The 27,962-nt window shown below is 35.5% G+C and overlaps 1 protein-coding gene across 2 annotated transcripts in view; it reads left to right on the plus strand.

The window, feature by feature from the left end:
• Positions 1 to 27,962, plus strand: part of SCN9A (sodium voltage-gated channel alpha subunit 9) — a 204,272-nt gene that overhangs the window by 96,663 nt on the left and 79,647 nt on the right. Inside the window, exons 8-16 of one of the 2 annotated variants that reach the window (XM_033231248.1) lie at positions 8,683 to 8,746; positions 10,008 to 10,149; positions 12,122 to 12,328; positions 13,984 to 14,271; positions 16,029 to 16,400; positions 19,070 to 19,199; positions 20,290 to 20,528; positions 22,589 to 22,762; positions 23,566 to 23,922. In XM_033231248.1, the coding sequence (XP_033087139.1) occupies positions 8,683 to 8,746; positions 10,008 to 10,149; positions 12,122 to 12,328; positions 13,984 to 14,271; positions 16,029 to 16,400; positions 19,070 to 19,199; positions 20,290 to 20,528; positions 22,589 to 22,762; positions 23,566 to 23,922 (1,973 nt within the window). The remainder of the gene's footprint in view (positions 1 to 8,682; positions 8,747 to 10,007; positions 10,150 to 12,121; positions 12,329 to 13,983; positions 14,272 to 16,028; positions 16,401 to 19,069; positions 19,200 to 20,289; positions 20,529 to 22,588; positions 22,763 to 23,565; positions 23,923 to 27,962) is intronic. The other variant, XM_033231249.1, reaches the window with a different exon arrangement.

The following is a 27,962-nucleotide window of genomic DNA, read 5'->3' on the forward strand; positions in this document are numbered from 1 at the left end:
AGATAATTTGACCCAGGTGTGGTATGGAAGTCATGAAACCTTTCAAATATATGTGCTGTTGCCAAAAAGAGATGAGGGAGGAAAGGTCAGGATTCTCCTTAGATAATAAAAAGTAATATACATCTTTTTCTTATTTTGCCAAATGTGTCCTTTCTCACTCACTGTGATAAATAAAATCCAGTAACACTTAGCCAACATAGTAAAAGACTATAAATAAAACGACAGAAAAAAATAGAAGCCTTAACAAGAAAACTGAAAGTTTTGAAGTAAAATATTTAACATATATATTTTTACTACCACCATTTGATGAGGAATTTAGCATATTTTCCCCTCCTTTTTATCTTTACCCACTTTTCCAGTTTCTGATTGTTACAAATATGATTTGAATTTTATTTCCAATTTATGGAGAATTTTATTTCTTAATTTACATGCTGTAAAATTAAGATATCTGATGAGTAACTTACATTTAATATCGTGGATTATTTTACCACACTTATTTAAACTTAACTTTTCTCACTAGGATCAGTCCTTTTATTCTGAGTCTTGCTCCTATTTCTGAGTTTTTACTATGAATGGTTTTCTTAACCTTTGTTAAAAGAAAATTTTTCAACAAATTAAATTTAGCAGCTTATTTCAGCAAGAAATATAAAAATAGAATTTCTTGCTGAATAAGATAATAGTAATGATTCAGGCAGCATTCGGAACCAAGAGAAGTTTGGAGAGCTCAACTCAGCAACATGAGCAGGGGTATTTATAGATAGAAAAAGGGGGTAATACACAGAAACAGCTTGATTGTTTATAGCTTGACATTTGCCTTATGTGGACATTGTCTGATAAGTCAGCAAGCTGTGGTTGACTGAAGCTCAGCTGCTGTGATTGGCTGAGACCATTACTTGTTATAAGAATGTTCTAATAAATTAGAATGCAGTTTGTTTACATATGAAGTTAGATTGCATTTCTCTGTGTACAGAGACAGCCTTTAATCAAATTTAATTTAGTTCATCACTTTCTGGAATTGCTTCATGTATATTTTTTTCCTAAAAAAGATTAGGAGGAGCCCTTGAGTTATGCGAATTATTTTTATATTGTGTTTAAACATGAATAAATGACAATTAGCTAATAATCTTATACCACAATCCTCTCTTCCAAATATGTGCATTATTCTTTATTATCTTCTAAAATGTAGTTTTAGCAAAGAGGTGTTTAAATCAAGTCTGAATTTTACTTTCTGTTTTCTATGTTATAGAAGCCTTTCTTGACTGCATAATTGATTCAAACTTTCATTTATTGGTGTGTTTATTACATGGTTTCCCTGTGCTATAGCAAGAAACGATAGCCTCAGCCCTTGCTTTCACAGAGCTTACCATCTAGTGGAAATGAAAAAATGTTTGAGGGAACAGACAAATAAATTAAAAGTATCTCAAGTTATAATAAATGCCATGCGAAGGAAGTGAGTCTCAGGTGCTGAGATATCAACTAGATGAGAAGACATCTCTGAGGTGATGGCATTTAAGCTGAGATCTAAAAGATAGTAAGAAACCATAAAATAGTGTAAGTGTGGGTGTGAGTCTGTGTTTGGAGGGTGCTGCTTCGGTTAGGAGGAATAGCATGGGCAAAGGTCCTGAATAAAGGGAGGGTATGGGTTTAAAGAATGGAAAAGCAGCAGCATGGTTTAGTAAGAGAAAGGAAGAATAGCAACAGAGAAAGTAGCAGAAAAACAGGAGTCATATCGTGCAGGACATTGCAGCCCATGGAAAGGAGCTTGTATTTTATTTTAAATGCAGTAGTTTTTATTGCTGTCTGTCTTGTGGACAACTGATTGAGCAAGGGTAGATGGTAGATGGGAATAAGAAAGACAAGTTGAAGGTTGCTTCTCTCATCTAGGCAAGAGAAAATGAAGGTTTCATTTTCTCTGATGGTAGAGAAATGAAGAGAATAAAGATGAGCTCGACACACAAAGTCTGTAGAGCTTGCTGATGGATTAAAGAAGACAGGAAGCATCGAGGATGACTTCTCAGTTTCTGGCTGCAATAACTGGATGGGTGGTGATGGTTAATGAGGAAATGGTGGACACGTTTGTAGAGGAAGGTCACTATTAGCTAGCTAAAATTAAAATGAGATGTCTTTGAGATGTCCAGGTGGATATATAATATAGAGAACTGGAGATTTAAGCATAGAAATCGGAGGGTCTGCTGAGTTTGGAGATAAATTCCAGAGCAATCAGCAAAAAGAAAAGACACACACACACTCACACACACACCCCTCTAGCTCTGAACATCCCTGATGTTTTTAAGTGGGTAGAGAATGGTAGACCTGGTATTTAAAGCAATCTGGTCCTGAGATCTACAACTCTGGCATTTAGAATTCAGGTAGAAAAGAGGACCCAGAAAAGAACACAGAGAAAGAGCCACCAATCAAGTAAGAAGCAAAGATATAAATAATGAAGCCAAGAGAAGAAAACATATTGTAGAAACAGATGTGCTTGTGTGGAGTCATGCTGCAAGATCAAGGATTAAGGATGATGAATAAAGAAATATGCATTAGGTTAAGTAACAGGAAAGTCACATGAGAGAATTTCTTGAGAAAATTTGGGGAAGTGGTAAGGGTTCAAGGTCAGAATAAAGTGCATGCAGGGGTGAAAATAAGAGGTCAGAAAGAAGGTAATATGTGTAGACAATTCTCTCAAGAAATTTGGATATAAAGGGAAGCAGAATAATGGGGCAATGGCTGGCATTTTTTTAAAAATGTGGATTTTTGTAGGGATGTTTTGCTAGTGATAATGAATGAGTAGTTATATATGAGTCAATTCAGGAGAGAGAGGGAGAAGTCAAATCCTCGTCAAAGCGAAAGAGTAAAAGAGAGAGACAGCTCCACTGAAACAGGAGGAAAGACAGAAGGGAAGACTGCAGAGTTATCAAAAGATGATTGAGTTCAAACCCAATGGTTTTTATTTCCTCAAAGTATAAGATGGGATCATTGCCTGAGTGTGCAAATGAGGAAGAGAAAATTCTACAGAAGATTTGACAAGAATGCATTATATATATAGTCATCTCAGGGAATGAGAAATTTAGTGTATTTTGAGTGCAAATTTGATGTTTTGAGATTACTTAAAATATAACCATTCATTTGCTTGTGAGAGTTTCTCCACCAACATTCAGTCATTTGGTAGCCAGCATGAAAAAGACAGATGCTAGATTATGTGTAGATCATGGTTCTGTCAGGTTAGGGACTGATGATAATGAATGCCCATGGATTTAAGCTATATAAAGAGTGACAAGAACCTGAGTTGGTTGATCATGAGAAAGTACTAAGGCAAATGAATTGGCAATTTTTAAAAGATCAAAGAATTATAATGGTAAACGCAACCTACATAGAGAACCTGAGCATAATCTAAAAGCAATTTCTGGTACCTATAGCAAAGTATTTTCTGAAACATCTTTCAAAATTCACCATCAAATAAATTAACTCACTGTCTCGTCTCCTGCTGAAAAACATACAATTTGTAGATTTCCTTTGGTGTTGCTATCTACTTTGATGCTCATCAAACACTCTTTTATGCTGCTACACCTGAAAATGGGGTTCATGTGCACAGTGTGTAGCTAAATGTGCAGTATTATGGAGAAATATACTGTGGTTATATTGGGCTAAAATAGAATATTCTCTTCCTCCTATTTTTCTAATATTTGACATTTAATAGAGAAAGTTTTGAAAAAACCACAATGTTGGTGGTTTTCACTGCTAACAGGACTTTTCCTGTCTTGTTCATCTACAGCTGCTTTCTTGTGAGAACCACATTTGCCAGAGCGTAGAGTATCATATGCAGACTCTCTGCCCAGACCTGATCCCCTGCACTAGTTTTCTCAGAGTTGCATTATTTGCTCTTGGTTGGGGATATACTCTTCACTTCCATAGGCCCAAGTCATACACAATTGTCATAAGTTGCCTTTTTTTCCATTTTGCTACATTAATCTTGAAAATTAATAAAAAAAATTCACCCAGAATCTTCATTAGATTTAATATCAATTCTATATTTTTGTTATATCAATTTTCATTTTCCTCATATGTATTTTAGTGAGAAGTTGGCATTTATTTACCCCCACCCACAACCTTTGCCATTATGCTGCATTCCCTTTTAAAAATAGGTTTATTGAGGAATAATTTACATGCCACAAAATTCCTCTTTTTACACTTGTACAACTCATTTTTTAAACTATATTCAGAGTTGTGCAACGATCACCACTATCTAATTTAAAATTTTTCGTCTTTCCCACTAAGAAACCCTGGGCCCATTAGTAGTCATTCCCCATTTCCCTTTTCCCCCAGCCCCTGGCAACCACTAATCTACTTTATTTCCCTATGAATTTACCCACTCTGTAGATTTAATATAAATGGAATCATTTAATACGTGGCTTTTTGTGTCTGTCTTCTTTCACCTAGCATAATATTTTCAAAATTTATCCATGGTATAGTATGTATCTATGCTTCTTTTTTTTATTGCTAAATGATATTTCATTGTATGTATATGCCATATTTTGTTTATACATTCATCAGTTGATGGACATTTAGGTTATTTCCATCTTTTGGTTGTAATGAATAATGTTGTTGTAAACATTCATGTACAAGTTTTTGTGGAAATACATTTTCAGTTCTCAGTATATACCTAGTAAGTGGAATTACTGAGTCATGATTCATTCCTTTTTTTTTTTTTTTCGCCCAGGCTGGAGTGCAGTGGCGCGATCTCAGCTCACTGCAAGCCCCGCCTCCCGGGTTCACGCCATTTTCCTGCCTCAGCCTCCCGAGTAGCTGGGACTACAGGCACCTGCCACCACGCCCGGCTAATTTTTTGTATTTATAGTAGAGACGGGGTTTCACTGTGTTAGCCAGGATGGTCTCGATCTCCTGACCTCGTGATCTGCCCGCCTCGGCCTTCCAAAGTGCTGGGATTACAGGCGTGAGCCACTGCGCCCGACCTTTTTTTTTTTTTTTTGAGACAGGATCTCACTCTGTCGCCCAGGCTGGAGTTCAGTGGTGCGATCTCGGCTCACTGCAGCTTCCATCTCCCAGGTTCAAACAATTCTTCCACTTTACCTCCTGAGTAGCTGGGACTACAGGCACCCACCATCACGCCCGGCTAATTTTTTGTATTTTTAGTAGAGACGGGGTTTTACCGTGTTAGCCAGGATGGTCTCTATCTCCTGACCTCGTGATCCACCCGCCCTGGCTTCCCAAAGTGCTGGGATTACAGGCGGGAGCCATGGCGCCCTGCCATGATTCATTCTTTATCTTTCAGAATCATCCCACTTTTGAATGCGCACAAGCAATATTTCATTTTTCTTTGCATTCATTTTTTTCCTTTTTAAAAGATGTTAACCTTAAATCTTCTTGAAGCCTACCATCTTAATAATTTAATGTCTAGTTGTTTAGAAATTATTGTAAAGTTTTCTACAAACCTAGAGTGAGCTACGTGCATTGCTTTACCTTTCATCATTCTTGTACTGTGTTAAATACAGTAGTGCAGCAGTGTGCTAATACAGACAGCTCCAGAGCCCATTCATATAATTCGGCTCCTCAGTGGTTGATAAACGTGAACCAGAGTTAGTTTAAAGGATAATTCTAAAGTAATCCATCCTTAATAAAATACTTCGGATGTTTATGTATGCAAAATTGCATCTTATCGTCCCCCATCCCCATACTCACTCTACCAGGCCCTCCCTTCCCAAGGTTCAGGAGTGTTTTCAGGAAAGCTTTTCATGCACATTTTCACCTACATTTGCACCTCAAACTATGAGGCTTTATTGTTTTATCTGTGTCTTCTAAGTAAGATAAAACGATGACGTGTAAGTCAATCAATAGTATTATCTCAAATTGTATAATAGTTTAATTATAATAATTCCCGTTTTTGAGCAGCTAGTACAGAATGTGTGGATCATAGTATCAAGTGGTTTACATGCAATATCCTATTTATACTATTTAACAACTTTATAAAGTAGGTATTCTTATACATATTTTACAGATGCAGCAGCTAAGGCTTAATGGCTTAAAGATAATTCACTTACTTAAGGGATAGAAGCAACATTCAAATCCAAGAATATCTGATTTCATAGCCTTTCTTCCATGATTACTCCAAAAGTCTCCTAATAATCAGATTTTTTATTTGACCTGAGTAAAATAGGAAGTCAAGTTCTTATTAAGTAGAATAGATATTTAAGAGAGATGACAAAAGGTGTTTTAGTCACTTAAACGTTTACTATACAAGGATAGATCTACCTGATGTAAATGACGAGTTGATGGGTGCTGACGAGTTGATAGGTGCAGCACACCAACATGTGCAACATATAATTTGCACAAGTATACATATGTAACAAACCTGCACATTGTGCACATGTACCCTAGAACTTAAAGTATAATAAAAAAAAAAAAGGTAGATCTGCCTCCAGTCTTAAGAACAAGCCTTAACAGCAAATGACAGAAGAGTTGATGAGAACTTTTACTACTAAAAATTGGCACAAAGGGTAACATGAAAGGTGAAAAATGGAAAATATGCATTGATTACATTGTCATCTCCTCAACACCTAGAATTAGTAGGTCCTAAATAAGTATGGACTGGTGAATGAAAAGTAAGAGAAGTTCAGAAAACAAATTTTATTCATTTATATACTGCCTTACTGAGTCTGCCTCTTATGGAGTATTTTGGGACTCAGTCAGAGGCTCTCTTCCTGCTCTTCCCTTTCCCTCAACTCCCATTTCCTCCTCTTCCCTCCCTACCCCCTTTCTTCTTCTCTATTCCCCTATTTTCCCTTCTCTTCCCTTCCTTTTCCTTTTCTAGCTACAAATTTTCTCTCCAGGTAAATTCATCAATCCTCATGGCCTTTAAAGTTGTATATTAGATGATAACTCTCATCTTTATATTTCCAGCCTTGATAGCTCTACTGATGTCCAGAATCTCATATCAATCCAGCTGCTTACTTGAAAAATGTAATACCCAACAATCATCCCAAACAAAGCATGGCTGAAACAGAACTCCTGGTTTTTCTCCAGACCTCTTCTTGCTGCAGTTTTCCTCTACTCAGCAATGGGCACTACCAACTTCCCCGCTGACAGATCCTGTGTCTTCTCTTTTGCACACACCCTGCATGTTCTCCATCAGAGGTTCCTGTCCATTCTCCTTCCATCCCCTTCTCTCCACGTCCACAGCTATTCTCTGAGTTGTAGCCATGTCCTGTCTCACTATTGTCACCTAACTGGTCTCCTTGCCTCCACACCTGCTTCTCTATAGCCCACTGCCCACAGAGTAACCACAGTGACTTTTTTTTTTTTTTTTTTTTTTTTTTTTTTTTTTGAGACGGAGTCTCGCTCTGTCGCCCGGGCTGGAGTGCAGTGGCCGGATCTTAGCTCACTGCAAGCTCCGCCTCCCGGGTTTACGCCATTCTCCTGCCTCAGCCTCCCGAGTAGCTGGGACTACAGACGCCCGCCACCTCGCCCGGCTAGCTTTTTGTATTTTTTAGTAGAGACGGGGTTTCACCGTGTTAGCCAGGATGGTCTCGATCTCCTGACTTCGTGATCCGCCCGTCTCGGCCTCCCAAAGTGCTGGGATTACAGGCTTGAGCCACCGCGCCCGGCTGACATTTTTAAATGTCAATAATATCCCATATTTCTATTTCCCACTTCTATTACATTCATGTACCACATAACAATGTTTTAGTCAATAGTGGACCACATATATAATGATGATCTCATAAGATTATAATACTGTGTTTTTTACTGTACCTTTTCTGTGTTTAGATACACACTTTCCGTTGTATAACAGTTGCCTACAGTATTGAGTACAGTAGCCCACTCTGCAGGTTTGCAGCCCAGGAGCAATAGGCTATACCACATATCCTAGGTTTATGGTAGCCTATACCATCTAGGTTTGTATAAGTGCACCCTAGGAGGTTTGCACAAGGACGAAACGTCCTAATGATGCATTTCTCGGAATGTATCACAGTCATTATGTGACACTTGACTGTACCTTTAATCACACTTAAAATCCAAACTCATTTCAATGATATGCAAATTCTGACATGATCTGGCCCTTGCCTACCTCTGCCATCACAATCCTCCCTCTCACCACATTGTAGCCATGCTACACTGTAGCCACATCTTGCTGGCTTTTCCACACACCAACTTCATCTCTGCCTTAGGACTTTAGCTCTTGCTCTTCCCCTAGCCCAAATAGCTCTTCACCAGTCTTTTCATGGCTGTCTTCCTTGTCACATTTAGATCTTAGTTTAAATATCATCTCCTTAGAAAGACCTTCCCTGACTACAGCCTACCACATTGCCTTAATTTATTTTCTTTAGATCATTTATTACTATCTGAAAATATCTTGTATATTTATTTATTTACTTAAGTTTTTATCCAACCACAACCTCCACCCTCACCTAAACATAAAGAAGGCCTCATAAAACTAATGATTTTATTCATCATGTTTATTGTCATATTTATTGCCTAGCCTATAAGATATTATCAATAAATATTTGAGGGAGAATATATGAGAAAATAGTAAACAAATGGATGCATATTGCCTGGTTCCAGGCCTGAATTTCTAGATAATTGTCTATATCAATTGATTTACCTGCTTTATCACAATCACAGATTAAATTCTGTAATGTTATAACTGTTCACATTCTTCTTCAACAGAATATTTTTATTACTTGGAGGGATCCAAAGATGCTCTCCTTTGTGGTTTCAGCACAGATTCAGGGTATGTAATATTTGTTTTCTCTTTAGTCTAAAGGCTGAAAGAGAAGGAAAAGAATGTTCCATCAGTTTGCAAATTAGTCTTTGATTCTATATTGCTTTTTATATATTTCATGGTTTTATTTGTCTCATTCTGTCCCACAACAAATCCAGTCTTTAAAATGTTCACAGTTAATGCATACTCTTGAAAGCAAGACTTTGAAATAGTGCTTGAATTAACACAAGACAGAAGTCACATAAATCTTAAGAAGGTAGAAAATGTTATTTCTAGAAAACACCAAAAGTTGGTTGGATAGTTTCAGGTCTTTCTTCTTTCTGGAAAAAGAAGAGTCCAAAATCAATTTTTCTTTCTACTCCCAAGTTCCACTCATTCTCCAATTAAATGTGACTCATAGGTGACTGAATGTTGTGCTTTGGCAACTCTAAGCAAAGAGATTCCTTGGACTTGGGTACATATATTTTAAGAATATTGTATATATAAGAATATTGTGTATATCCAACTGTCCATATTGCTGCTTCTCTCTTGCACCAACTTCATTTTGTAGCATTAGCTGCATTAGCTCTTGCTTTTCCCCCTATGCAGACATCTCTTCATCAGTCTCTGTGTACGCTGGAAACATAGGAATAAACTGGATAAGGTTGCTGTTCCCAGAAGAATCTCAGAGTATTGTATTTATTTAATGGCCTCAGGAAAAACCAGTCCACCAATTTTAGAAAGAAAAAAGTCTTAGAGCTACAAATTTTTATGAACTTAGACAATTACTGTATTTTGACTATTATTGATTCTAATCCATTCCAAGAATTATACAGAAAGAAAGAGCTTTGGTAGCAGCCTACATATCAATATTTACTGATCCAAGAACTATTACAAAACATCTATTGAAAGTTTCCATGTTTTAATGATGATAATGCTAATGGCAGCTATGATTTATTAAATACTTTCTATGTGCAGGAAGTAAGCTAAGTAATTTGTACACATTATCTTATTTAAACTTATTACAAATCTTATTTTCTTGAGGTAGATGTTATTATCCTATTTTCGCAGACAGACTTGTGCCTTGAAGAATTTGGTAAAGTCACTATAAGTAGTCAGTAGTAGAGAGTGATTCAAAACCAGTTCATCCTGGCTCCAAATCATGTATTCTTAATCATTATTCAATGTTGTCTCCCTATAGAAGAAACCTTGAATTTGTAACTTTTCACTAAGGCTATTTAGCTTGTGTCCTGAAGACACTCTCACCTATAATGTTCTTTTTCATGTGTAGCCAATGTCCAGAGGGGTACACCTGTATGAAAATTGGCAGAAACCCTGATTATGGCTACACGAGCTTTGACACTTTCAGCTGGGCCTTCTTAGCCTTGTTTAGGCTAATGACCCAAGATTACTGGGAAAACCTTTACCAACAGGTGAGTGCCAAGAGAAACATGCATTGTATTTTTGAATGGCATATGTATCTGGTGTATGTTAACAGCCTATATTAGGAGAATTTTTATTTATTTGAGAATGGAGGAAACTCTATTATCTTATTACTAAAATTATAAGTGTTTTACTCCCATCACTAATAATAGGAATAGTTCTTGAATTGTAAATAATTTTCTTATCTTTTCTGGGCATATTTAATCTCTAGATCTTTCCCCTTCCTGAGTATATTATCCCATGGGGTCCTAGTTAAGTACGAGGACATACTGCAATGTTTTCTCAAGCTGGTCCTGCACATGTACTGTTTTCCATGCGTGCTTGGGATGGTCTGAAGAGAAGAGGCTCTCTGATGTTCACCTGCTCACCATGTTTTATTTTTGAACTCCTATTTACAGTTAAAGATTCAATTCATTTCTCTAAGTTTTTCTCTCCCAAATCAACTGCTCCCAACTGTAGACTTCTATGACGTTTTGTATATTCTTCTGTTTATATCATTGATCTCTCGTACTGTAAGTGTTAATTCACATGGCCATTTCCTCTAACTTGAATGTGAACCTGTTGGGGCTGTAGTCTCTATTTACTTGTATATTCTCAGCAGCCAACCCAAAAGGAAGGAGAGCAAAATGATTATTCTATATTATGCATAACAATGATACACTTTTCTCAGAATAGTTGCAGATTTGTCTTTTTTTTCTTTTTTGGCCTATTTTATATTTACTTTATTTCCAAGAATATTATAAATGAATTCAGAAATTATGTAAGATGCACTTTACAGCAAACACGGGAATGCAAATATTTTTTAAATAGGCAACAAGTGGTCACCTTTACTCAAAATTAAAGAAACACAAATAAAAAATTAAAATAATTTTTCATCAGAGGTAAGACTTATTTTTCATTTAATATCTGTTTATACTATTCTAAATTCACTTTAAAATGCTTTGTATGATAAAAGTATATTATATTATACAATTAGTAATATAAATGCTAATTATCTTGTAAATTTGTTTAAGTTACTTATAGATTCTCAATATTAGACCTTTGTCAGATGGGTAGATTGCCAAATTTTTCTCCCATGGAATACTATGCAGCCATAGAAAAGAATAAGTTCATGTCCTTTGCAGGGACATGGATGAAGCTAGAAATCATCATTCTCAGCAGACTAAAACAGGAACAGAAAACCAAACACCACATGTTCTCACTCATAATTGAGAGCTGGGTAATAAGAACAGATGGTCACAGGGAGAGGATCATCACACACTGGGGCCTGTCGGGGTTGGGGGGTAAGGGGAGGAAGAGCATTAGGAGACCTAACTAATGTAGGTAACGGTTAATGGGTGCAGCAACCCACCATGGCACATGTAACATGTAACATGTAACAAACCTGCACGTTATGCCGAAAAAAAAAAAAAATCTCTGTACCTTCAGTTTAATTTTGCTCTCATCCTAAAACTATTTTGAAAAATCAAATCTATTTTAAAAAGCAAAGAAAACCAAAAAAAGTTAATTGAAACACCTATGAGATGAATAAAGTAATTAAATAAGACTATCTCCCTAGAGTTAACATTCAATGATGTTATTAATATTTGATGGTAAAGAAAGAAAAGATAGAATTTTAACAGTAAGAGGGACTATAGATATCACCTATTCCTAAAATTTGAAAGTGAGCAAAGGATTTGATTTTATGAGTAATTTTCAGACTGTAGGAAAAAATGCATGATTTTTATACTACTACACTTAATAATCAAGAATCATACTTGACTTTAGTACAAGCATATTACATTGCTATATTCTTTGTACTGAAAATGTGTTTAATATTTGTTTTCCATGAAGATATTTCTCTCTATATTTTTGATAACATGAGATTATACAAAACTGTCAAATTTGCCCATGCCAGTCAAATTGAAATAATTTACTAAAAAACTTTCTGTTGTTCAAATGACAATTTCCATTTTTCCCTAGACGCTGCGTGCTGCTGGCAAAACCTACATGATCTTCTTTGTCGTAGTGATTTTCCTGGGCTCCTTTTATCTAATAAACTTGATCTTGGCTGTGGTTGCCATGGCTTATGAAGAACAGAACCAGGCAAACATTGAAGAAGCTAAACAGAAAGAATTAGAATTTCAACAGATGTTAGACAGACTTAAAAAAGAGCAAGAAGAAGCTGAGGTACTGTTATTTGATTTAAAATTCTTCCCAGAGGTAGAAATGCAAAAGGTTACAACAGAGGCTCTGTGGTATGTGTTCGGCCTTCTCCAGCTAGATTTTCTTTAATGAACTTTTGTGTATAAACTGCATCCTCATTTCTGGTGTGGATAAAGGAACCAGTTCTGGACTGAGCTAGAATTGTTACTTTCCCCGTAATCATCTCACTGCATGGAAAGTGATCTAAGGCTGTTCCTCCTAAACCTTTTGCCTACAATGACTTAGTGTGTGTGTGTGTGTGTGTGTGTGTGTGTGTGTGTGTTTATATATATATATGTGTGGGTATGTATATATACACACACTCAAAATGGATTTCCCCAGAGTACCAATTGTATACAGTGGTTTCAGGAAACTTATTTTAATGTTAAAATTAACAGATACTGTTCTATGGGGTATGAAGACCACAGTGCATCATGTTTTGTTAATGTCACAAGGATTTTTAAGATAAAACAGGAGATATTAAGAAAATAATAATTTTGATGTGGCTACTTCAGGTTGTCACAGATCCTTGAAAGTTTCCTCCTTAATCCTCTCTCCAAAGAGATTCTTCAGTGTAAATGTTTGAGAAGGCTTGTACGAAGAGAAACATAATTTCAAATATACTGCAGGTGTCTTAACATTTGTCTGAAGGTTTGACCTAGTTAAATCTCTTCCAGGAATCTAATGTATTAGGGGAGGGCCATCATCTGTAATGCAGATAAATTCTGATACACAAATATTCAGTGCAGTGTTTGAATAATAGTAAAAATCAGAAAACATTTAAATATTGGAAAATTAGAAAATAAGAAAATTATGAAAACTGTGTATCTCAGAGTATAATTTTGCCATGGAACTATGTGTTTTTTAAAAATTATGATGTCATGAGGAAAAATCTTTTAGAATAATGATGGATTAAATACTATAGTCAGATACAATCTCAGTTTTAAAATTATACAGACATATAAAAAGAATGGAAGAAATATCTGCACCAATTATTTCTGGGATGTAAGATGACTTTTTTTCTGTTTTTCATTTGTATCTTTATTTCCCATGTTTTTACAATAATTTTTTTAGTGTTTATAAACAAAACATTTTTGTAAGAGGATAGTACTGGGTTATCCCAGGTACTACCTAGGGAATCCCCAGAAGTTTCATTCAGGCCAATACCCATTGACCTTACCACTTTCTTACAATATTGTGCTGTAATAATTCATTTATTTTTCAGATAACTCAATCTTTATTAAACCATAGAGTGCCTGATTCTATTGATGATATGGAGTTAATTGCCTGATCATCAAATTGTCTGTCTTATTACATGGTTTATGTGAGTTTTACATTCCAAAATTACCTTGTAAAACATTAACATATAATATTTAATTTGTCTTTACTGTAAGCAAATTAATAACATGTGATAGTTTAATTCCAAAACACAATAGAGCTTTATTTCAACCTGAGACAAAAAATATATATATACTTTGTAAGCATTCTGATCACTGTGTAAAGAAAACGATCATTTCATGTTTAAAGGACATGATTATTTGCATCATGTTGTTATGCTGATAGGTGAAAGATGTCCTGTCCTGGGGTTTCCTAGGTTTTGGAAATGACTCATTTAAGTGTTAACGTCTTGGCCCAACCAGGCAATCGCAGCGGCAGCAGCTGAATATACAAGTATTAGGAGAAGCAGAATTATGGGCCTCTCAGAGAGTTCTTCTGAAACATCCAAACTGAGCTCTAAAAGTGCTAAAGAAAGAAGAAACAGAAGAAAGAAAAAGAATCAAAAGAAGCTCTCCAGTGGAGAAGAAAAGGGAGATGCTGAGAAATTGTCCAAATCAGATTCAGAGGAGAACATCAGAAGAAAAAGTTTCCACCTTGGTGTCGAAGGGCATAGGCGAGCACATGAAAAGAGATTGTCTACCCCCAATCAGGTACCACCCAAACTGCTCAATGTGTATCACCAGAGGCAGAGTGATAGAGAAAAATGTCTTATTTTAGGGTAAGAGACCTCAGGAGAGGATAGTGAATGACTTCATTGGTATGATTTTAGGTAAAAACCTAGTATCGCTGGGCGTTAATGGAAAGATGTACACAGGTTTTCATTTGGGTTTGATCATTTTTGAAAGATGTTATAGTTTCAGAATTGTCAATATATTTTCTAATAAACTAATTTTCAGAAACAAAATATTCCTGAGAACCATTGTAGAAATAAAGAGACTATTCACACTATAGACTAGTTGCGCTTCTTTCTTTTCTTTTCTTTTCTTTTTTTTTGAGACGGAGTCTTGCTGTGTCACCCAGGCTGCAGTCGGGTCACTGCAAGCTCCGCCTCCCGGGCTTACGCCATTCTCCTGCCTCAGCCTCCCAAGTAGCTGGGACTACAGGTGCCTGCCACCCCGCCCGGCTAATTTTTTGTATTTTTAGTAGAGACGGGGTTTCACCTTGTTAGCCAGGATGGTCTCAATCTCCTGACCTCGTGATCTGCCCGCCTCGGCCTCCCAAAGTGCTGGGATTACAGGCGTGAGTCACCATGCCTGGCCTTGCTTCTTTCTTAACCATTATAGTTAATAGTATTACCTGAGTATCACTCACCCATTTGGAACTTTAGAGAAGCCTTTGATATCCTCCACCCCCAACCATATCAACTACTAACATGTAGTGCCATAGTCCGTTAATTCTGTTTATGTGGAAGTTCTCTTTCCCTTTCTCTTTTCACTGGAACCTTCATCTCTCAGGTCTCCCTGCCCATAATTCTGCACAAACCCCCAAGAAGAACCATTGCTTCTATTTTCCTTAGGACTTCCCTGTTTTCCATCACACAACCCCACAAATCATTTTTGTAAACTAAAAATCTAGTTAAGAATCTGCAAGATTCTGCCTGATATACACAATAATAAAAGGTAGAGTCCCTGTCTTCACAATTGCACTTGAACCTAGGCGATGATACAGAAATTGGACACATATATCAATAAAAATAAATATGACAGGAGCAGTCTAAGCTGGTTTTGAGGCAAAGACCTTGCCATACTTCTTCCATTGTTCACAATATTTGCCGCTTTGTTCTTTACATAGTAATCACTAATGTCTATTGAACTAGATCCTTCCAAAGGATTTGCATCCTGGACATGAGTCATATAAGCATGAATTTTTCCTCCTCTTTGGTATTGGGCAACTACTTTAAAAATATTTGATGACTTTATAAATTAACTGGTGTTAAATGGTCTTTTTAAATACACTCTAACTGAGCTGTTAGTACGTAAGGTGGATTTTCAATGCAAAGAAACATACAGCATGATTTCCAGTTTTTTTGTGAAGCTTGGGGATTGATATATAAAAAGCTGAATGACTGGTAGCAATACTAAGTTCTTTTTTTAAATGATATATTCTGTGCAGCAAAATGAATGTCATTGAAAGAAAGGAGCAGTAACTCTAGACCAGAATATTAGAGAGCTGTACAGCAACAAATAATTTACCTGGTCCTGAAAGGATGAATTCTGCAAATCATTTCATCCCTTCAGTGGAATAAGTTTTTTTTCTCACTGAATTGCTTCGTTTTTAAGTGTGTTTCTTTTAAGTCAGTACAGAGCCACCTGCCCTCAGGCCAGTGGGTTCAGTGGTATTTATATGAAGTGTACTTCTATTAGTAGGTGCTTCAGCAAATGCATGTTATTGTTTAATTTTTCTGCAGTCACCACTCAGCATTCGTGGCTCCTTGTTTTCTGCAAGGCGAAGCAGCAGAACAAGTCTTTTTAGTTTCAAAGGCCGAGGAAGAGATATAGGATCTGAGACTGAATTTGCCGATGATGAGCACAGCATTTTTGGAGACAATGAGAGCAGAAGGGGCTCACTGTTTGTGCCCCACAGACCCCAGGAGCGACGCAGCAGTAACATCAGCCAAGCCAGTAGGTCCCCACCAATGCTGCCGGTGAACGGGAAAATGCACAGTGCTGTGGACTGCAACGGTGTGGTCTCCCTGGTTGATGGACGCTCAGCTCTCATGCTCCCCAATGGACAGCTTCTGCCAGAGGTGATAATAGATAAGGCAACTTCTGATGACAGCGTAAGGACGTTTTACATAGCTCAGGCATGGCTGGGCCCTTGTTCCTGCATCAGTCGGTCTCTCTGCTGGAGGGCCTTCTCTCTGGTCTTGTGAATGGCTCTGCATTTTGCAATACTTTTTCTATAGAAACACACCTTTGATTCATTACTTTAATCCTCATTCTATGTGTTGTAGGCATCTAACTCAAAGATAAAATCCCATTTTTGTAAAAAGGTACTTTATTAATTTTATAATTGAAGATTATAAATAATCTATTTAGAGAACAATTTATGAAAGACAAATAGATAGATATCAGCACAGAAAATGCAATGATAATGCTGATATTAGTTAATAATAGATCCCATTTCTGTGAAGAAATTTGGATTACTTGCCAGCTACTGCTATCTTTTTCAGGTCACAACTTAATATGTACCTATTCCAAGGAATTCCAAGGAATCTTATTTGAGTTGTTAGTAGCAGCAAACACATATTTAGTATTTACGACAACCCCATGAGATGATATATTATTATCTCTGTTTTACAAATGGGAAAAATTGAAGCACGGGGAAAGAAAGCAACTTACCCCAATGTACTCAGGTAATAAATGGTAGCTCTGAAGTTGAAACAGAGGCTGTCTGTTTCAGAGCTTGTACGCTTAACTACCCACTCTACTATCTCTCCAATGTGCAGTAGAACTCTTACCTTGAAAAAATTTAGAATGACTATGTCTTAGGTCCTCTATATAAATGAAACATAACTGTTTTCCTTTTTAAAAAATATTTCATCTGGAGTCTATGAATCAAAACAAAATATCTGAAACGCAAGCATTGATACAAACAAACATAAAAGCAAAACAACAATTTTACAGCAGTTCCAAAGGTCTAGGAGTCACTGAGTGGTTAGAGAAAGGTGTCTGATTAGGCTTGAAAGTGAGATCTTTCTCATTCCTGGAGTTTCCAGGATATCTCTTTAGCCCACTCACTATGCTATGCTGCATTACTAATATCAGCAAGGGCTTTGACTAGCCCAATAAGCTTCAAACATATGCTACATGCTTATATATTTATATTTGCAGACAGTGTAGTATTTTAAATGAGAATAAAGTTCCATCAAATCCATGGCCACACATATATTTCAATTTGAATAAATGCATGTGCTTTTAGGTAACATGTGACCTCTATGTGTGCATGATACAGCTTAAGCCCTTCTCCCAAGGTATTTTTCCTTATTGAATGAGCATGTTAAATTTCTGTGGAATCAAACTTTGGTTGCATTTTGTTTTTCAATTATGTGTGTAGTATGTAAAATATTATATAATTTATATCAGATTTGGAGATTATTTCATATTTTTTAATGAAGTTTCTTCATTTAAGAGTTTTTTAACCATAGAAAAATCAGTATCACAATAAATCCTACAGTGAAAACTAGAAAACTAGGAGAATTAGTGGATACTTATAAGATACAATGGTAATACAGTAAACATAAAATTGTGGCACAATATACGGTTTATATGAAAACACTGCATAACAAATAATGTCATCTCTATACCCGAAACATATCTACATGGAAAAGAATTTGTTTAATCTGACAAATTCTTATTTCACAAACTATAGCACAGAAAACATGGTTTCGAGACTTTTCAAAAAGTTGACTTTTTACAGAGATCTCTCAAATGGGTGTGTCTGTTCACATACACATATGTGTATAATACACCCATGCACATATTTATGTCTGTATGTGTTTTGATACACCACATACATGCATGACTATACCTATACAACTATACAACTTTATAAATCTAGAAATATATATTTATATATTTAAATATATGCATTTAAAATATATACCACGTACCACACATAAGCAGACAAATGTGATAGATCTAGAGTTGTATAGTTTTTTTGTGTATATATGTGTATGTGAGTATGTGTGTGTATTTCTGGCCTGCACGGAATCAACATAGTGTTTTAAATTTGAATTAATTTTCAAGTTTTACAAATAAGACATTTTCTCACAAAAATAAATATACTTGGTATGCATGAATTCATATTTTTGCATGGCAACAATTTCTAGAGCTGAAGAGTGGTCACCTCTTTCAGATGTAGCTTGCATTCTCCATTTCACTAATTGTTCTTTTCAAACTGAGTCATTGATCATCATATACTCTGCTCAGTTCATGAGGTCTTCCTTGGCAGTAAGAGAAGCATTACAGTAGTTTCATTGATGTTGTTCCCTCAATACAAAGTAATTCCAGAAGTTTATCAGAGAACACTGAGATGCTACCCCTGTAGATACACAGCACTACAGCACTTTAACTGTTTTCATGTAGGACTCTCACATGATAAAACTATCTGAATAAATTGGACACCCAGAAAGGGAGAGAGGTGATGATAGTGATATAACAAAAAAGCAGCTAGCTTTATTTTTTATCTCCTAAATATTAATTCCTTTAATCCTCACAAGAATATGAAGCAAGTACTATGATTATCCCCATTTTACCAATAATAAAACTGAGACAGTTAAGTAACTCTCCTGTGATATACAGCCCGTAAGTAGCAGAGCCATAATTTGAACCCAGCAATCTAAGCTCTACTTTTAATTACTCACCACAGCTATATAAGCAAGATTTTATCTTATACCTACAATTTATTAGGATTCTGTTCTTAAGCCGTTAATTGATCTTTTTTTAGGGCACAACCAATCAAATACACAAGAAAAGGCGTTGTAGTTCCTATCTCCTTTCAGAGGATATGCTGAATGATCCTAACCTCAGACAGAGAGCAATGAGTAGAGCAAGCATATTAACAAACACTGTGGAAGGTATGTAATAATCTTCTTTTTACCGTACAGATTCTTAAATAAAATGAACATAAATCTGGTCAACCTTAAATAGACACGTGAAATTCTTAGGAATAATTCAGAGGCCATAAAATAGTTTTAAATGATGGTAAAGATAACCAATGGATATTGTTGGAATTGTTTTTATGTGCTTAAAAATGGATAAAGTTATTTGCTCTTAAACACACACATTGATAACATGGCAAAAATGACTTTGCAAAAATGAAAATAAAAACCCACAAAGACAGATGTTGGGTGATCTGACCTTTCAAAGACAAGTGATTTAATGGTAATTGATGCAGAAAACAAGGTTAACCCAGAGCTATGTGATTCTGCCCCTATACAATCTTACAAATTACATATTCACTCAAAATTTGTCTCTTCTAATAAGCAAAGATAGTCAAAGGGTGACAACTTTACAAACTGTTCTGGCTTCCACCCTCTCCCCTGACAATATGCCCCAGGTCCCACCTGGTCCCTGGTCTAACACTTCACCCCCACATTCCCATCATGGGAGCAGACAAAGTGTCTACCCATCCCTGAATGAATGATGAGAAGCAAATGGGCTGGCTAATGGTGTGAAATGTCTATTTCATGAGTCCTCCATAAATTATTTCTAGTTACTTGGTTCTAGGATTGTTTTTACCCGTGAACTATTACAGCAAGAGTTTTTTCTGGATAGAATAGTCTCATCTTATTGTTGTCATGGGACTAAAAACACAGGTGAAAAATATGCATATTGGTGGAAAATATACATTTCTCTGTTAAGGAAACATTAGTTCTCCTGTTTACCATCACATGTTAGGTGCATTTTTCTCTGAAAGATGCCCACATATGTGCTTGCAGTCATTAATTTCACTTCCTTACCCTCGCTTATGCTTCATCTAGGCAACAAACATGTCATAATAGACTTATGTAAGAGGCTATACTTTCATTGAAAACAGTACTGTTAAATTTTCAAAATCTAAACTACAAATCTTGTTTCAATATTAGAGTACCTCACTGATTTGTATCTGGTTAGCAGTGAAATATACAAATGGCTGACTCCATGTTCTCTGTTTTTTTCTCCCAGAACTTGAAGAGTCCAGACAAAAATGTCCACCTTGGTGGTACAGATTTGCACACAAATTCTTGATCTGGAATTGCTCTCCATATTGGATAAAATTCAAAAAGTGTATCTATTTTATTGTAATGGATCCTTTTGTAGATCTTGCAATTACCATTTGCATAGTTTTAAACACATTATTTATGGCTATGGAACATCACCCAATGACTGAGGAATTCAAAAATGTACTTGCTATAGGAAATTTGGTAAGTCTCTTATTCTGTGTTGCATGCTCATAGTTTCTCTCTTTAGTTGTCATCACTGTCATTTCATATTTTTTTATGTCAGATGAATCTGCAGCCTCATAATTATGCATATCAAGAAGTTACCATATGAATGGATGCGTAGAGCCAAGTTTCTGGTTATGTCTTTCAAAATAATTGTGCAGTAGTGTTGAGGTCTATAAATAACAATACTATTTCTATAAAAGGTTACCATCTTGGGAGTTGATAATGATTTTTTCTTCCAGCATATTTCTTGGGAGCAACACTTAACATTTTTGGTTCTTTCTTATACCTTCCTAATTACATTGCTGCTTTCTTGTAAGTACACATCTCACATATTTTCAGAAAACCTGTGGATGTATTGCTTTGACATAATAGTGGTGAAGTGTTTGGGTCCTCAGCGTCCCAAAGACCTGTATTTGAATGCTGATTCTGCATTATATGAGTGATATGGCCTTGGACAAATATTTTAACTCCATATTATTTAATTTCATCATTTATAAAATAATACTTCATTATAAAATGATAATTCTTATTTATAATATAATTATAACTATATTTCATTTATCATATTGTTAGGTGGATTAAATAGTTTCTACTTATTAGCCTGGCATATAGTAAATACACAATAAATTAAAGCTATCATCATCATCAACATCATTATCATCAAAACTTCAAAAACTTAATGAAACAAGCTTTAAAAACAACTATTTTAAGAAACCAAAATGGTTGAACTGGACATAGAAGACTCAAGGATAGGTGAGAAGGTGATCAACAGGCTTCTAAAAGATATAAGATCCAATTAGGAAAACTGATGCCACAGTGATCTCTAAAATGTACAGTGTTGGTCACACTAACTCATAGTAAACAAAGGGCCAGTTTTTGACTATGGATGTGAGGCAGGTACCAGTTCATTTTTAGGGCTAGAGAATCCCAGCTCATGACTCTTCGTAAATCATGAATAACTCTGAGTATCTTTGTCAATGTCTACATAAGATAATTTTTCTTTTGCTGTGGTCTCAAACAAATTGATATTTGAAGATCAGAAGTTCTTTTCTGGGTCTGCCTTCTCTTCCAAATTGTCTACAAATATTCCCAGTTACAATGTTTTTCCCCATGTGCTCGCTGAGTTAGCATTCTTCTTCCCTTCTGTTTATCTTTGGGAAAAGGCAGGAATATCTAGTTTCTAATTGTTGGTGGAGATCCAGATCATGCAAATAAGTACCTTCTCACTGTGATGACTACATCCCTGTGAACTCAGAAAGGATTTACGTGGTTACAGCTATTACCACAACCTCAAGTCCAGCTGCTCCCTGCCAATCATCTTGATCCTGCATTATTTGAAAATTGACTCCTACAATTATAGACCTAAACATTTCCCTTAGAATCTTCTTTGATCAGATTCCTTGAGTCAAAGTGTACCCAAAGGATTCATTTCCGTGTTGCCTTTTTAAGTGAGTCCTTTGATACCAGTATCATGAATTAATGAGATTTTGCAATGCACTTTTGTGTCAAAGCTTTAGAAGTCTTACTTTAGCAGCCATATTGTCAATTAAATACTTTTTTCTCATCTGCTGATAAATCTTTAAAGAGTGTGTCAACATGTTCTTTATTACTCTAACAGTAGTCAGATCAGAAAAAAACTTTTTTTTTTCTGGCTCAAAATTTCAGTATCAATTTATGTTTTCTTTTTATCTTCTTCCAGAACAACTTTTTGACCCACATAAATTATTTGAAAACAGTGACTGTGTCAATTACCAAATGTTTTACTTTACTGAAATTTTAATATGCTATTCTAAAATGCTCTGTAAAAATGATGAGCACTGACAGGACAGTTAGAGCTTCAACCTTTTGATACTTACATGGGAGCCAGGGAAGAGCAATGCCTAGTTTATAGGACTAAGTTGATAAGAATATCCATTTATAAAGTATTTAGCAAACTGTCTGGAACACAGTAAATGCTAAGCAAACAGTGATTATTATCATTGTGTTGATTTACTATTTTCTAATATTAACAGAAAAACATTATATTTCTCACTTAGGTCTTTACTGGAATCTTTGCAGCTGAAATGGTATTAAAACTGATTGCCATGGATCCATATGAGTATTTCCAAGTAGGCTGGAATATTTTTGACAGCCTTATTGTGACTTTAAGTTTAGTGGAGCTCTTTCTAGCAGATGTGGAAGGACTGTCAGTTCTGCGATCATTCAGACTGGTAAACATAAACTAAGGTTGCCATTATATTCTATAATAAAGGGATATTTATTTGGTTTTGCATTATTATTTAAAACTTTTTGGAATCTGAATCAAAAGGCAAGATTACATCTTGATATCTAGTAAAATAAAATCCATTCACTGACAAATGCACTTAAAGAACTGAAACCACTTGAATATTTTTACAATTTTTGAAGACATGCTCAATTCTAATTTGAAGTACACACTAATATAATATAAATATTTTCTATTATATTAATATAGTACAATAATTTATTTCACAGTAAGAAGCTTATGGCTTACAGAATTTCAATGATTATATGTTCATAACTTTATGAATTTGGTAAAGATCAAATTGTTATCCCTCAAACAATTGTTGTCTGATCTTAACAATATAAAAACAAATAAAGACTTTTTAAAGCACGTTTCTCTAATAAGCTAGAATTTATCTAAATGTCAGCATGAAAAAATGTATAAAAGTATTAGAAAATAGAATTCAGGATAAATTATCAATTCTAAAAGAAATAAGATCACAAATTATAAGAGATTTCTATAGCAATCCTGAACTAAAAGTACATACTTTCTTCATAATATCTGTTGTCATTTTTTGGGGCAAGTAGAACAAAATAACAGAAATATTGAAAATAGATGAAAATGAAAAATAAGAATAGTTTATTTTAGCCAGCTAATAATGACAATATTATAGGACTTAAAGTCAGCTTTAAACTTTGAACAAAAATCAAGATTGGAAACATTGAAAAAATTTTCATAATGATTAATATTAAACTTTATATTTGCTTTTAGCTCCGAGTCTTCAAGTTGGCAAAATCCTGGCCAACATTGAACATGCTGATTAAGATCATTGGTAACTCGGTAGGGGCTCTAGGTAACCTTACCTTAGTGTTGGCCATCATCGTCTTCATTTTTGCTGTGGTCGGCATGCAGCTCTTTGGTAAGAGCTACAAAGAATGTGTCTGCAAGATCAATGATGACTGTACACTCCCACGGTGGCACATGAACGACTTCTTCCACTCCTTCCTGATTGTGTTCCGCGTGCTGTGTGGAGAGTGGATAGAGACCATGTGGGACTGTATGGAGGTTGCTGGTCAAGCTATGTGCCTTATTGTTTACATGATGGTCATGGTCATTGGAAACCTGGTGGTATGTAACCAGATGTTCATACATTTTAATTTCTCTGTGGAAATTATTTTGTGATGATGTGATCTATTATTTTTATAATTTTATAATTATATCTAAAGTTATTAATTGCAACAGAATAGTAATAATTTTAATACAAGAAAGAACAGGAAAGAGAACAAAATGTTGTTTTAGTTTCCCTAGCCAAATAATCCATATTTATATTTTTCAAAATCACTGCCTATTCATTGTAATGCAAAGCTTTCTATGTTTCTCTCTAATCTTGATAGTAATGGCATATGCTCTCTTGAAGCTATACTAGTAAATAATATATAATTAAGTTAATAATAACAAAAATGAAGTTAATAATGGACCAAGGCAAATGAAAGGACTGGTCCCGTACCTTATAGCCATGTATAAGACTAGCCTCTACAGCAAGGATCAGCACCTATGCCCCACAGACCATAGCAAGTCCAGTGCCTATTATTGTGCAGCCCTGGGAGCTAAGAATGATTTTTACATTTTTAAGTGGTTAAAATAATCAAAAGAAGAATAAATGACACATGCACATTATATGAAATTCAAATTTTAGTGTTCATAAATTTTATTCAAACATGGGAATGTTAATTCATTTACATATCTTCCATGGCTGCTTTTACATTACAATGACAGAAGTGAATAGCTGCCATGGAAATCCTATGCCCAATAGCATCTAAAATATTTATCATTTGGCCCTTTACAGAAAAAGTTTTCCAACCACTGGCTTATAGCATTGCGTAGACATAGTAATTTGCCTATTTTTTGAATTAGTGTTTTCTTGGCTTGTATTTCTTTTTATTTTATTCTTCCTTATACTGATTGGTGAAAACTTTCAAACTTACAAGCAGGAGAAAATTGGGATAAGATGTTCTTCTATGAGCCACTCATCTCAATTCTCAAATCTGCCATGTTGACTAGTCTCGGTTGGTCAGCCTGACATCAAATCTCTCCTCAGGTATCCAGAAGGTGGGGTATGGTAACAGCCATATGGTAAGTGCCTTCACTTCCCACTGAGTTGAAAAAAGTTGCTAAAATATTGTTGTCCTTGTAACCACCATAAAAAAAAAGGACTCAGAAGTCAGGACAGAAACTTACATTCATCCAATCACACACTAAATGATACTGTGCCAGACATACACAAAGGTATTTATGCAGCACAAATTCTGGATTTTTACTGCACAAAAAATATACATCATGGATTATCATTCTGTAATTGTTGATCACCCTCAAGTTGTGGTAATAAATAAGCTTCCTAGTTTTATACAGCCTTACAAATTCCTTCCAATATGGAATGAAATACACATTCTCTTTGTTTCTTCTTCTCAGTTTTGCATTTATAAGCTCCTATAGCAGGATTTGCTTGTGTATTTCCTTTTCTTTCTTTCTTTTTTTTTTTTTTTTTTGAGATGGAGTCTCACTTTGTTGCCCAGGCTGGAGTGCAATGATGCGATCTCGGCTCACCCCAACCTCCACCTTCCAGGTTCAAGCAGTTCACTTGCCTCAGCCTCCTGAGTAGCTGAGATTACAGGTGCATGCTACCGTTCCAGCTAATTTTTGTATTTTCAGTAGAGACGGGTTTCCGTCATGTTGGCCAGGCTGGTCTCGAGCTCCTGACCTCAGGTGATCCAGCCTTCTTGGCTTCTCAAAGTGCTGGAATTATAGGCATGAGCCACCATGCCCAGCCGTGTATTTCTTCTTACAAAATTTTGACATAAAATCATGAAATTGGGACAGGTATAACTTGTGAAAACATGCCACATCAAAGCCAATGATCACAAATAATTTAAATGTTTATTATTTATTCAGGCAAATTCAAAGGGAAAGGCATTCTCTTGGCTCTCACTTTATCCACTCAATATTTTTCAGTATCTTCTCTGTGAAAAGAAAGATATTTAGGTATTGTTTAGATAGGAAGGCATTGTTTAGGTATTATTTAGGATGGAAGACCAAAACCAATTACCCATGATCTAATCCCTGTTTTTAAGATGCTTATTAGGACACAGAAAAGTGGTACACAAAAGGTATCAGACAAGGAAGAAGTGATGAGTTCTACCATTGAGGTTAAAATAAAATGCTTTTGACACTTAAAAGAAAGAGTTCTAGATTGAGACTTAAGGGAGGTTTTTGAAGTGGGCCTTTGAAGAATGGATAATATAATATTTGATCATGGACACTGGTGTGAGAGTTATGTTTTCCTTTGAATGACAATATAGATTTATAGTAAAAAACAGAGGAGATATATTGGTGAGTGTTTCATTCATGTAGAATTAGTGTTAACTAACTCATATTGTTATTCTTTAATTATTAATTATTGGCAATGAAAGTATACAGAATAAAATTCATAAAGTTGATAACCAATTCTTGACTAATAAAGGAACTACCAATATCATAGAATTAAAATTTAAGGAAAAAATATATTCCTGATATAGTCTTCCACATTAGAATTATATGCTAAACTAGCTTCTCTTTTTTTATATTTCTCTAATTTATATTTATTTATTCGGTCATTTTATTGCCAATTAATTGAAGTGGTTAAGGACCACAGGTTTAGTAAAACATTTGGAAAAATAGATTTTAGTCAGCTCAGGTCTATATCAAGAAACTTGTGAAGACCATTAATCACAATGAGACTTTGAATCAAGTATACATTTTATTAATATTTCTTCTCTTGTTTAACGTGATAATACAAAGATGATACAAATGGACTTTATTTTGATTTGTGATACCCACTAGGTTATAGAAATATTAGAGACTTATGATTTTTGAAGGAAAGAAAGTTGTCACAGCCCCTCTTCTCAACGAAGTGAGAACCTCATGAGCCACCACACCCTATTAAGATGGTTTAACACTTGAACGGATTAAGGAGAATAAAGCAGTAAAATGGACCCTCAGATCCTCACCCATATTCCTATTAAAATAATTACACACAAATGTGTATTTCATAGTGAAATATACTTTTTCATTGACAACTATTAAACCATTTCAGGGACTTTTAGCAATTATCAAAATTGTTCACTATGATTCCCAGACCTCCCACCTCCAGAATTTCCTCTTAAATCAGACTTACTGAGACACACAATTTTAACCTGCTCTCTTTACTTACATCTCAGAGAAATTGTTTTGTTTAGGTATGACCAAAATGAGGATTGAGTACCTTCTCTTCAGTTAGGTCTTACTCTGATTTTTAAAACATGAGGTAGATGATTTGGGCCATGAAAAGACTTACATCAAATGCCAATTCAATTTCCCTTTTTGTTTCCTGGGTAAAACAATGTTTAAATATAATTTACATGTTTCCCGCCCTCTGTGAACATTTTTTTTTACAATTTTTTTTTTTTTTTTTTTTTTTTTTTTTGAGATGGAGTCTTGCTCTGTTGCCCAGGCTGGAGTGCAGTGGTGTGATCTCAGTTCACTGCAAGCTCCACCTCCCGGGTTCATGCCATTCTCCTGCCTCAGCCTCCCGAGTAGCTGGGACTACAGGCGCCCGCCACCACACCCAGCTAATTTTTGTATTTTTAGTAGAGACGGGGTTTCACTTTGTTAGCCAGGATGGTCTCAATCTCCTGACCTCGTGATCCACCCACCTCGGCCTCCTGAAGTGCTGGGATTACAGGCGTGAGCCACCGCGCCCGGCCTTTTTTTTTTTTACAATGTTGAGTTCACCTGCACTTCTACTTCAGCGAGAAAAATAATAATAATAATTAACTCAAAAATAAGACTTTGTTTCAAGAGAATAGAAATTGTCCTGACCTTTTTTTAATCTCTTCTAGGTCCAACATAATAGGCAATGAAGCCAGCCAATCATAATGCCATTATTGCATGTGAATCAGGTTCAAGGGGCAGGTCCTTTTCTGTGCTTTAAAAGTCACATTAAGTAGTATTATAGCACACTTCTTGTACAGAATATTTTATTACAGGAACTTTGTAAGTATTGTGTGTTCCATTTGTTGGAACAAGTGACATTTATCTTCTGGTAAAGTGAACAAAAATCTTTAGCACAATAGAAAATAGTCACAATTATCTTG

The sequence above is a fragment of the Trachypithecus francoisi genome, unplaced genomic scaffold (assembly GCF_009764315.1).
Source record: "Trachypithecus francoisi isolate TF-2019V2 unplaced genomic scaffold, Tfra_2.0 Lachesis_group13, whole genome shotgun sequence".
NCBI classification, from domain to species: Eukaryota; Metazoa; Chordata; class Mammalia; order Primates; family Cercopithecidae; genus Trachypithecus; species Trachypithecus francoisi.